This window comes from Anomaloglossus baeobatrachus, chromosome 1 (genome assembly GCF_048569485.1).
Source record: "Anomaloglossus baeobatrachus isolate aAnoBae1 chromosome 1, aAnoBae1.hap1, whole genome shotgun sequence".
Classification (NCBI taxonomy): domain Eukaryota; kingdom Metazoa; phylum Chordata; class Amphibia; order Anura; family Aromobatidae; genus Anomaloglossus; species Anomaloglossus baeobatrachus.
In genome coordinates, this window is record NC_134353.1 from 560493589 (window position 1) to 560506027 (window position 12439).

General features: G+C 43.5%; 1 protein-coding gene across 1 annotated transcript in view; it reads left to right on the forward strand.

Moving 5' to 3' along the window:
- The window catches only part of FREM1 (FRAS1 related extracellular matrix 1), a 289664-nt gene that overhangs the window by 190114 nt on the left and 87111 nt on the right, over positions 1-12439 (forward strand). Inside the window, exon 26 of the mRNA XM_075316948.1 lies at positions 11295-11496. Within this exon, the coding sequence (XP_075173063.1) occupies positions 11295-11496 (202 nt within the window). The remainder of the gene's footprint in view (positions 1-11294; positions 11497-12439) is intronic.

Below are 12439 nucleotides of genomic sequence, written 5' to 3' on the forward strand. Positions count from 1 at the left end.
CTACAGATGACAGCCCTCATAAATGATGCACAGACATCCAATAGCTGCCACATGTCAACATCTACTATTTGGATGATACTACAAAAAGCATGCCATTTCAGCAAAAAAGCCACTATTGAGGACTGCAAATAAGAAGAGTTTGTTTCAAACGATGCAAGACTTGGATGTTAGAACAGTGAAAATGTGTGGTGTGATCTGGTGACTACAAATTTTAGATTTTTTGTACCAATCACTATATCTTTGTGATTGTGTGGAGGCACTTTGCTGGTGACTCTGTTGGTCATGTATTTCAAATTCAAGACACACTTACTTGGCATAGCTAGCACAGCATTGAGCAACAACGTGACAACCCCTATGGTTTGTGCTGGGGTATATTCTATTTTGCAACAGGACAATGATCCAAAACACAACTCTAGGCTATGCAAAGGGATATCTGACCAAGAGAAAGGGGGAAAGACTGATGTATCTCAATTGAGGTGATTTGGAATGAGTGGGACAAAAAACTTTAGGTAAAACAAGCAACAATTGCTCAGCACCCTAGGAACACTTTCAAGAGTGTTGAAAAGCCATTCTAGGTGACTACTTGATCAAGCTGGTGGAGAGAATGCCAAGAGTATGCATGCAAATCTGTCATAAGAGTAAAATAGGGGTACTTTAAGAAATCTAAGGTTAATCACATATTCTGGTTTATTTCTCACATGTTTCTTTACTGCTTGTTTCTATCTGTGATCCTTTGTGATTTTGCTGTCTCCAGTCTAAGGCGGGCTTTGCACATTGCGACATCGCAAGCCGATGCTGCGATGTCGCACGCGATAGTCCCCGCCCCCGTCGCAGGTACGATATATTGTGATAGCTGGCATAGCAAAAATTATCGCTACGCCAGCTTCACATGCACTCACCTGCCCTGCGACCGTCACTCTGTCCGGCGACCCGCCTCCTTCCTAAGGGGGCGGGTCGTGCGGCGTCATAGCGACGTCACACGGCAGGCGGCCAATAGCGGCGGAGGGGCGGAGATGAGCAGGATGTAGACATCCCGCCCACCTCCTTTCTTCCGCATAGCCGCTGGCGGCAGGTAGGAGATGTTCCTCGCTCCTGCGGCGTTATACACAGCGATGTGTGCAGCCGCAGGAGCGAGGAACTACATCGTACCTGCCGCCGCAGCATAATTATGAAAAAGTCGGAGCCTGCAACGATGATACGATAACAACGCTTTTGCGCTTGTTAATCGTATCATCTAGCATTTACACACAACGATCTCGAAAGGGACGCCGGAAGTGCGTCACTTTCGATTTGACCCCACCGACATCGCATGTGCGATGTTGCAACGTGCAAAGCCGCCCTAAATCTAACGTGCACATTCCAATAAAAACAAGGGAAAACATTGCATGAACAGGTGCGTCCAAACATTTAATCAGCACTGTATATGTCCTGCTTATAGAATTACTTCTGGATCTCATATATGTTAGCAGGATATATAGAAACAGTATATGTATTACCTTTCTTTAATGTAGTTGTCTGGGAAAAGAACACAAAAAACATGTCATTCTCTTATAAATACCTTTTAATTAGAAACAAAGGGGGTAATAACTCGTAGATCTATATAGTTGCCATTTTTGTGCAACCATTGAGGAATGTAAATAGGATGGTTACATGCAGTTTCAGATCTGGGGAATGGTATGTTCACACAAACAATTTTTTGGTCTGAGTGCTGTTTGTTCATGTAAAAACTGGACCTCAAACCAACAGCAATTGACCAAATGTAAGCCTAGTATTTTGACACAATTTACTAATGAAAACATATCAAAGACTTGACATGATGCTTTTTCTAATGGACATTAACCCCTTAATGACCTAGGACATATATATATATATATATATATACGTCCTAGGTCTCCCTCCCAATTGATGTGGGCTCTCATGGTGAACCCACGTTTCACCGCACATGTTGGCTGATCAGCCAACATATGCAGTTTATAGGCTCTCTGATCTCTAATCCACCCCCACTTGTTAACCTTAGATTGCGCTGTCAAATTCTGACAGCACAATCTAAAGTGCTCAAGTGGGGATTGCACTGTTCTTCGCCATTATCGGCAGCTTCGTGACATGATCATGGTGTGCCAATGGTTTTTCATGACAGCGTGGGGTCAGCTCATTACCCTTATTGATGTCATGACTCATTGTGATTGTCGGTACTCTGCTGCCATTCACAGGAGACCAGCATTTCTACTGATCAGAGCGATTCTGAAGAATCTCTCTGATCAGCAGAAGCAATCAGACAGTACAGTCATAACATCTTCTAAGATGACTGGTAAAATCAAGAAAAAAATAAGTTTGTGAAAATATGTAAAAATTGAAAAAGAAATCAAAATAATCAAATCACCCCCTATTGCCCAATTAAAAATAAAACAAGAAAAAATATACATATTTGGTATCACGTCGTTCAGAAATGCCCGATCTATCAAAATCTAAAATCAATTAATCTGATCGGTACACAGCATAACAAGAAAAAAAAAAATCAAAACACCAGAATTACATTTTTTCGGCCGATGCAACATTGCATTAAAATGCAATAACAGGCGATCAAAACTTGTATCTACCCAAAAATGATACGATTAAAAATTTGAGCTCAAGATTCAAAAAATAAGTCATCACTGAGCTCCAGATCCTGAAAAATGAGAACGTTATGTGTCTCGGAAAATGGCAGCAATAGAGCAAATCTTTTTTTTTTAACAAACTTCTGAATATTTTTTTCACCACTTACGGTAGTTAAAAGTAAAACTATACATGCTTGGTATCTACGAACTCGTACTGACCTGAGGGATCATATTCCCAGGTCAGTTTTGCCATATAGTGATCATGGTAAATAAAAATCCTGAAAACCAATTTTACAATTGCACTTTTTTTTTTAAATTTCACCGCATTTGGAATTGTTTTTGTTTTCCAATACAATGTGGGACAGAAAGAATGGTTTCATTCAAAAGTACAACTTGTCCTGCAAAACAACAAGCCCTCATACGTCTATATTGATGGAAAAATAAAAAAGTTATGGCTTTTGTAAGAAGGGCAGGAAAAATGAAAACAAAAAAACGGAAAATCACCAGGGGGCGAAGGGGTTAAAAAAATGCAGAAAAAATAAAGGATTTTCTTGCAAGCAGATTTGATGTGTTTTTTTTTTAATGTGGATTCTGACACAATATCTGTGCAAAAAACCCCATAGTGGCCTTTGGATAACATGGAAGCTATGATGCTCAGTCAGATCCGAGTAAAAAGTGGCTTTAGCCTTCAACAGTTATCGAAGGGCTTTATTAAATCATCTAGCTACAGAAAGATCAGCAATGTTTTGACTCCTAGTATAGATCTTGATCTTTGAAGCAAATTTATACTATGGTTCGAAATATTGCTGAGGTTTCTGTATTTGTGATGATGACATAATAAAGTAAGTTGACCATTATTGGATTCTGAAGCCGTCTTCTTTTACTTGGATTATTCTTGTAAAAAGGGATCATCATTAGGGATGATCGAATATCAAAATATCCGTTTCGGTGAATATCCGCCGAACAGGTCGGCGCTATTTGACTATTCGCGAATATTCGATGCGCAATGTAAGTCTATGGAAAAATCGAATAATGTCACATTGGACCTAACGGTGAACTGTGGTGACTGAGGAAAAGGCTGAAATGGATGTCAAAAAAAGCAGAAACAGTATGGGCACAGCCTGTAGAATGTGTGTGACTGCATTTCTGGTGTCTTTGAATAACGTGCTCAGAGCAGCATGTGGCGTTTATGTAGTCGCCAGAACAGCTCTCAAACCAAAGTAATCTCTATTTTGACAAACAGAACGCAGGTTTTTCGGTCTCTGTCGTTCTCTCCCTCTCCCCCCCTCTCTCATACTCACCGATCACTGACCAATCACCGGCGCGGCGCCGCAGAGCTGTCAGACTGCTCCGGCGGCTTCTCCAGCTTTTGAAAATGCCGGCCACTCATTATTCCATCTCGTATTCCCTTCTTCCCCCGCCCACCAGCGCCTATGATTGGTTGCATTTAGACGCGCCCCCACGCTGAGTGACAGCTGTCTCACTGCAACCAATCACAGCCGCCGGTTTGCGGGTCTATGTGATGCAGTAAAATAAATAAATAATTAAAAAAACCAGCATGTGGTCCCCCCAAATTTTGATACCAGCCAAGATAAAGACACACGGCTGAAGGCTGGTATTCTCAGGATGGGGAGCCCCACGTTATGGAGAGCCCCCCCTACCTAAAAATATCAGCCAGCAGCCGCCTGGAATTGCCGCATCTATTAGATGCGACAGTCTCGGGACTCTACCCAGCTCATCCCGAATTGCCATGGTGCGGTGGCAATCGTGGTAATAAGGAGTTAATGGCAGCCCATAGCTGCCACTAAGTCCTAGGTTAATCATGGCAGGTGTCTGAGACACCCCCAATGATTTACCTGTAAGTGAAAGTAAATAAACTCATACACTCAAAAAAATCCTTCATTTGGAAAAGAAAACAAAAAAACCCACCCTCTTTCACCACTTTATTAAAATCCCCAAATACCCCTCCAGGTCCAACGTAATTCTCACGAGGTCCCGCGACGCATCCAGCTCTGCTACATGAAGCTGACGGGAGCGGCCGTGGAACACCGCCGCTCTCTGTCAGCTCCATGCAGCAACTGAAGTGAGCCGCACAATCAGCAGTGACGTCACTCAGGTTACCCTCGGCCACAGCTCTCAGGTGGAGGACTGCAGCCGGCCATGGGTCACCTGAGTGACGGCACCGCTGATCGCATGGCTCACTTCAGTCACTCAGGGGATTTGCGGTCACCGGTGAGTCCTTCACCTGTGATTGCAAATCAGGCCGCAGCGAACAGACAGAGCCGGGCGATGACAATGAAGTCGGGTGAAGTTTATTCTGATCACGCGGCACTGTCTCGCAGCCAGCCATGTTGTATGGGGATTTAGCAGGCCAAGTGAGACCTCACTGTCAAAATGCATCCAAAACGGTCGAGAATGTTTCCACTCACTGACAGCAAGCAGAGATGGTGGGGAATGTTTCCATTCACTGACAGCAAGCAGACGTGTTGGGGAATGTTTCCATTCAATGATAGCAAGCAGAGATGATAAGGAATGTTTCCACTCAATGACAGCAAGCAGAGTTGGTGGGGAATGTTTTCATTCACTGATAGCAAGCAGAGATAGTGGGGAATGTTTACAGTCACTGACAGCAAGCAGAGATGGTGGGGAATGTTTCCATTCACTGACACCAAGCAGAGATGATGAGGAATGTTTCTATTCACAGACAGCAAGCAGACGTGTTGGGGAATATTTCCATTCACTGACAGCAAGCAGAGATGGCGTGGGAATATTTCCATTCACTGACAGCAAGCTGACGTGTTGGGGAATGTTTCCATTCACTGACACCAAGCAAAGATGGTGGGGAATGTTTCCATTCACTGACAGCAAGCAGAGATGGTGGGGAATGTTTTCACTCACTGACAGCAAGCAGATGTGTTGGGGAATGTTTCCATTCAATGACAGCAAACAGAAATGGTGGGGAATATTTCCATTCACTGACAGCAAGCTGACATGTTGAGGAATGTTTCCATTCACTGACAGCAAGAAGAGATGATGGGTAATGTTTCCACTGACTGAAAGCAAGCAGACGACTTGGGGAATGTTTCCATTTAATGACAGCAAGCAGAGATGATGGGGAATGTTTCCATTCACTGACAGCAAGCAGACGTGTTGGGGAATGTTTCCATTCAATGACAGCAAGCAGAGATGATGGGGAATATTTCCACTCACTGACAGCAAGCAGAGATGGCGGGGAATGTTTCCAATTCAATGACAGCAAGCAGAGATGATGGGGAATGTTTCCACTCACTGACAGCAAGCAAAGATGGTGGGGAATGTTTCCATTCACTGACAGCAAGCAGAGATGGTGGGGAATGTTTCCAGTCACTGACAGCAAGCAGAGATGGTGGGGAATGTTTCCATTCACTGACACCAAGCAGACGTATTGGGGAATGTTTCAATTCACTGACAGCAAGCAGAGATGATGGGGAATGTTTCCGCTCACTGACAGCAAGCAGACGTGTAGGGGAATGTTTCCATTCAATGACAGCAAGCAGAGATGGTGGGCAATGTTTCCATTCACTGACAGCAATCAGATGTGTTGGGGAATATTTCCATTCAATGACAGCAAGCAGAAATGGTTGGGAATGTTTCCACTCACTGACAGCAAGCAGAGATGATCGGGAATGTTTTCATTCACTGACAGCAAGCAGAGATGGTGGGGAATGTTTCCATTCACTGACAGCAACCTGATGTGTTGGGGAATGTTTTTATTCAATGACAGCAAGCAGAGATGATGGGGATTATTTCTATTTATTGATAGGAAGCAGAGCATAGAGCATGGCTGGCTGCGAGACAGAGCCGAGCGATCAGAATAAACTCAGATGAACGTCACCCGACTTCATTGTCATTGTGCGGCTCTGTCTGTGAGCCGCGGCCTGATTTGCGATCATAGGTGAAGGACTCACCGGTGACCGCAAATTCCCTGAGTGACTGAAGTGAGCCGCGTGATCAGTGGTGCCGTCACTCAGGTGACCCGCGGCCAGCTGGAGTCCTCCACCTGAGAGCTGTGGCCGCAGGTCACCTGAGTGACGTCACAACTGATTACGCGGCTCACTTCAGTTGCTGCGTGGAGCTGACAGAGAGTGGTGGTGTTCCACGGCCGCTCCTGTCAGCTTCATGTAGCAGAGCTGGATGCATCGCGGGACCTCATGAGAATTACGCCAGACCTGGAGGAGTATTTGGGGATTTTCATAAAATGGTGAGAGGGTGTTTTTTTTTGTCTTTTATTCCAAATAAAGGATTTTTTCAGGTGTATGTGTTTATTTACTTCCACTTACTGGTTAATCATTGGGGGAGTCTCATGGACGACTGCCATGATTAACCTAGGACTTAGTGGCAGCTATGGGCTGCCATTAACTCCTTATTACCCCGATTGTCATCGCACCAGGGCAATTCGGGATGAGCAGGGTAGAGTCCCGGGACTGTCGCATCTAATGGATGCGGCAATTCCGGGCGGCTGCTGGCTGATATTTTTAGGCTGGGGGGCTCCCCATAATGTGGGTCTCCCTATCCTGAGAATACCAGCCTTCAGCTGTGTGGCTTTATCTTGGCTGGTATCAAAATTTGGGGAGACCGCATGCCGTTTTTTAAATTATTTATTTATTTTACTGCACTACATAGACCCGCCCACTGGCGGCTGTGATTGGTTGCAGTGAGACAGCTGTCACTCAGCGTGGGGGCGCGTCTGAATGCAACCAATCATAGGCACCAGTGGGCGGGGGAAGCAGGGAATACAAGAAGCAATAATGAACGGCCGGCATTTTCAAAAGTTGGAGAAGCCGCCGGAGATGTGTGACAGCCGTGCAGTGCTGCGTCGGTGATCAGTCAGTGATTGGTGAGTATGAGAGAGGGGGGAGAGGGAGAGACCGACAGACAGAGAGAGAGACCGAAAGACCTGCATTCTGTTTGTCAAAAAAGTGATTTATGGAGCTGCTAGCAGCTACTGGACACTGTGTTCAGCCCTTACAAGGACTATATATTAGTTGGATCCAAGAATGCTCTCCCACACACAATACAGTCTATGTACACTGCCAGCTCCCTATCACTACGCGTTCACAATATGGTCGCAGGCTTATATAGCCCCATGACGTTGTGCGGCCAAGCCAATCACAGTAACACCACAAGAAAGATGTCTGCGGCGTTACTGTGAGGGCAAGCAACATCAGATGTGTTCATTGGCTGGAAAACAGGCGCCAGGAAGTCAGAAATGAAAATGAAAGTATCGAAGTGAATACCATATTATCCATCAGATAGCGAAAACCTCGAATACCCCATTATCCGTTGGATACCGAATAATGGCGAATACATTTGCTCATCCCTAATCATCATGTTTATGTATGCTCATGGCATTACAGCTGTTCTGTCTCAACTTCACTAATGTTGGCTGTGCTTCATCTGTCATACCATGAATCAAAAAAGAAATTAAGAATGTTGACTTCACATTATGGTCTTTCTGGATTTCTTCAAATTTTTTTAATTGTTTTGATGGAAAAATTAGCATTGATTGCCGCTGTTTCTGCCATTAAAAACTGTGGCCAAGCATTTCTCCCAGACAGCACTACTCTTCTATGCTGTAGCCAATAAAAGGGGTCATATGCGCACATCTTGTCTTTAAGTTGCTATAGATTTAATTAATATTCACTGAATGCCCTGATTTTGGTGGGATGGGTTGATGATGTGTTTGGGGCAACTTGCTGGTCTTAAAGGGATCGTTAGATTTTTAAAAGGATACCAGTTTCTTTACTCTCCTCCTTAAATATGCATGATGGCCTGATCTGAATGTGTTGGTAATCAATGGCTTTTGGCCGAACAGGGGTTTAACCAGAAGCTACAGCAATGCCCAAAAGATTTGAGATCGACACAAAGTTTAAATGTTTTGTTTACCAAGCCACTTAGTTATCACTTTTGCCTTGTGTCATGGTGTTCCATTATGCTGGAAAAAGCAATGTTCATCACCAAATTACTACTCCATTGTTGGGATAAGTTGCTCTTGGAGGATTTTTAGATACCATTTTTTTTTTTAAATTTCTTTAAAGATACCATTCTTTATTCATTGCAGTGTTCTTAAGAAAATTTATGAGTGAGCACACTCCTTTGGATCTAAAGCATCCCCACACATAAATGGTCTCAGCATGCTTTCATATCGGCATGAGGCGTCGAAGCAGTTTGGTGATGAACAGCGCTTTGTCCAGAATGATAGAGACCATATCCTAAGGCAAAGGTTATAATTAAATTGCTGGATGAAAAAAAACATTGAAATTTTGGGTCCATGGCGAGGAAACTCCCCAAATCTCAATCCCACAAAGAACCTATGGACAATCCTCAAAAAGGGAGTGGGCAAAAAACCTCTGACCGAAATTGTGATCAACTCCCACCAGTGATCGGACAAGAATAGGTTACCATCAGTCACAGTTTGGCCAAGAAGCTGATATCCAGCATATCAGGGAAATTAGACTATGTTCACATAGAACGTTTTTGCAGCGTTTTTTTCCTGACCAAAACCTGATCTTGTGGCAGGACGTCTCTTGGGAGTCATCTGCGGTTTAGGTTCGGTTTTTGGGGTTTTTTACAGTGTTTTTTTCTGTGATGTCAAGACCAGCAAGAATTCAAAAGTACCCAAGTGCTGGGCCAGGCCAGGATTGACCTGGATCCAGCACTCAGGTAGTAAAGAAAAAATGGTAGAAAAAAAAAGTAAAGCAAGAGCGCTATACTTACCAGTCTCCAGTAGATGCTAGCGTGTATGGGCTCCTTCCAGGTATGACGTCTTTCAACAGGCCCCTATCATGTGGGGGGGCAGGGGGGTGAAGCATGATTATAGTGAAAGGGAGGAAACCTCGCCAAACTCACTAACAAAGCTGTTCATGCCCACTAACCCAGCTGGTCATGACCACTAAACTGGAAGGTGCCTATACACTCTAGGCTCAACTGTACCTTCTCCTGCGGCCCCTCCTACTTCCGATGTCACTCATTAGCCTCATACATATTCACTGCTCCACCCACTGGAGTCTGTGGGTCTATCGTACAGTAAAAAAAAAAAAAAAATAAGTAAAAAAAATTATGTATGGTCCCCCATATTATGATACCCAGCACAGATAAAGTCTATAGGCTACAGTCCCCAGCTGTGTGCTTATCTTGGCTGTGTATCAAAGTAAGAGAGACCCCATGCTGTTTTTTAATTATGTAAATAAATTAAAAAAAACAGTGTGCGGTCCCCCCAAGATAAAACCCACAGCTGGGGGCTGGTATTCTCAGGCTGGAGAGACCCAGCCTAAAAATATCAGCCTGCAGACGCCCAGAATTGTCGCATCCATTAGATGCGACAATCCCAGCACTTTACCCGGATCTTCCCGAATTGCCCTGGTGTGGTGGCAATTGGGGTAATATCAGGGCTTAATCACAGGTAATGGCAGGTGTCTATGAGACGTCTCCATCACCAATCTGTAATAAGTGAAAAGAAATAAAACACAAACACCCAAAAAATCCTTTATTTGAAATAAAATACAAAAAGCCCCCTCTTTCACCACTTTATTAACCCCATAATCACATCCCTGCAGGTCTGACGTAATCCACACGAGGTCCCATGGCGATTCAGCTCTGCTACATCTGAAGATTACAGCAAGCGCCATAGAACATGACTGCCCGATGTGAGCTCCAGGGAATGAATGAGCCGCATGATCAGCAGTCACTTCACTCAGGTGGTTTCCGGTCACAGATGGTGATACATGTGACCATAAATAGCCTGAGTGAGGTCACCGCTGAATGAGCGGCTCATTCATTCTTTGTATAGACCCACAGACCATGTCTGTGATTGGTTGCAGTCAGATGCTGGGGGCACATCTGACTGCAACTAATCACAGTGAAAGCAGTGAATATGTAATGAGCGGGGAAGTGGAGGAGCCGCGGGAGTGTACAGCCGCATTGGTGATTCGGTAAATATAGCACGCCTGCTTCAATTCCCCTATCCACACCACCATTTTTAGGTGCCGGCCATATACCCTGGATCAATCCCAGGCCTAACCATGTTTTCTATTAACCCGGTTAGACCTGCCATTCCAGGGTATCTGCGAGTCCACCTTTCAGTTGGTTGAAAAAACGTGGCAAAAGCGCTGAAAAGAATTGAAATGTTCATTCTTTTCATAACACAGCAAAATCGGAGGTGGTTCGCAAAACCATCAGGAAAAAATCCTGATGTGTTTGTGTGTGTGTGCATGAGATTTCAGAAATCTCATAGACGTTGCTGGGACTGTAAAAAGGAGCATTTTACTAGCATGGATTTGCATAAAATCAAGGCAAATCCAGAGTTAAAAAACGCTGCAAAAATGCTGCAAAAACTCCCAGTGTGAATATAGCCTTATAGAAGTCTTCAAAAATGAGGGACAGCACTGAAAATATTGAGTCTTTACATAAACTTAATATATTTGTCATGAAAAGTAAAAAAAAACTTATGAAACACTTTTAATTGTATTTCAGTAACCATAGAAACATATGACTAAAAGAAAAAAAAAACTGAAGCAGTAAGCTTTATGAATATCAAAATATGTGACGTCTCCAGGTTTTTGACCATGACTGCTTATCATGTGAATGTCCAATATTGTATTAAAAATATATTGTACTCTAAAATTCTTCATGTAACTTTATTTATAAATCTTTTTGACACAGATAGATTTTCCAGATGATTCCAGCCCTAGAATTGTTCACCTTCACTGTGCAACAAAAGTTCAGCTTCTTGATGACGGCCGCTATGGAACTTACATAACTTCTAGGGAAATACAGGCCATCGATCCAGGCACAGACGAGGAAAACATTGTCTTTAAAATACTGAGAGCTCCTCAAAATGGACACCTGGAAAATGTTATATCAGGTATGTGTCAAAATGAAAAAGCTTGACACTAGAGCAGATAATGTCCACAATTACCCAATACTGTTTTTTTTCTACACATTGTTTCCTAAATTATGATAAAGCTACGCTTAAAGGGGTTGTCTAGTCTAAAACGACCTGTCTGCAGTCACGCTGTGTGACTGCAGACCTGTGAGTCCTCACATCGCACGCACTGTAAGGCTATGTGCGCACGCTGTGTTTTTTGTGGCGTTTTTCGGGTGTGTTTTTGGTCTAAAAACTGCATGACTTTGCTTCCCCAGTAAAGTATATGAGTTTTCTTTTTTGCACAGTGCAGTTTTGTTTTAGGTGCGTTTTTGTGGTGTCCACAAATATACAGCATGTCAATTATTTCTGCGTTTTTGCCAGCGTTTTTCACTCATGCAATGCATTGGAAAAAACACAGCAACAAAAACGCAGAAAAACGCAGCAAAAAATGCGCAAAAATGCATGCGTTTTTCTATGCATTTTTTACCACGGGTGCATTTTTGTGTGTTTTTTTGTGGCCAAAAACGCACAGAAACACTGCATCCTTGTGGTCACAAAAAATGCAGCGTGCGCACATAGCCTAAGGGTTTTCCAGTGTCAACGTTGGGGATGGCAGTCATGTGGCCGCAAATATGAGATATGCATACTCCTGGCTAGAATCTGAGTAGACTGTTTCCGGTGCGCTCAATTGAAGTGTATTGCGCGAGGCCAGAAACAGTCTAGTCAGCTGGCTAATGTCAAGTTAGGTGTCAGGTTATACTTTTTTGTTCCAGGATTTCATAGTGCTGTGTTATTTGCATTAAGGAAGACTTTCTTATTTCTATAACTTATTGTTTAAATGCCTTGGATTGCCTAAAAAGTAAAGAAAAAGTACCCCCCTCACCAACCGCTGTGGTGTGTAATTTATCAAGTTGAGATTTCCATTTATTTTTGGTAATCC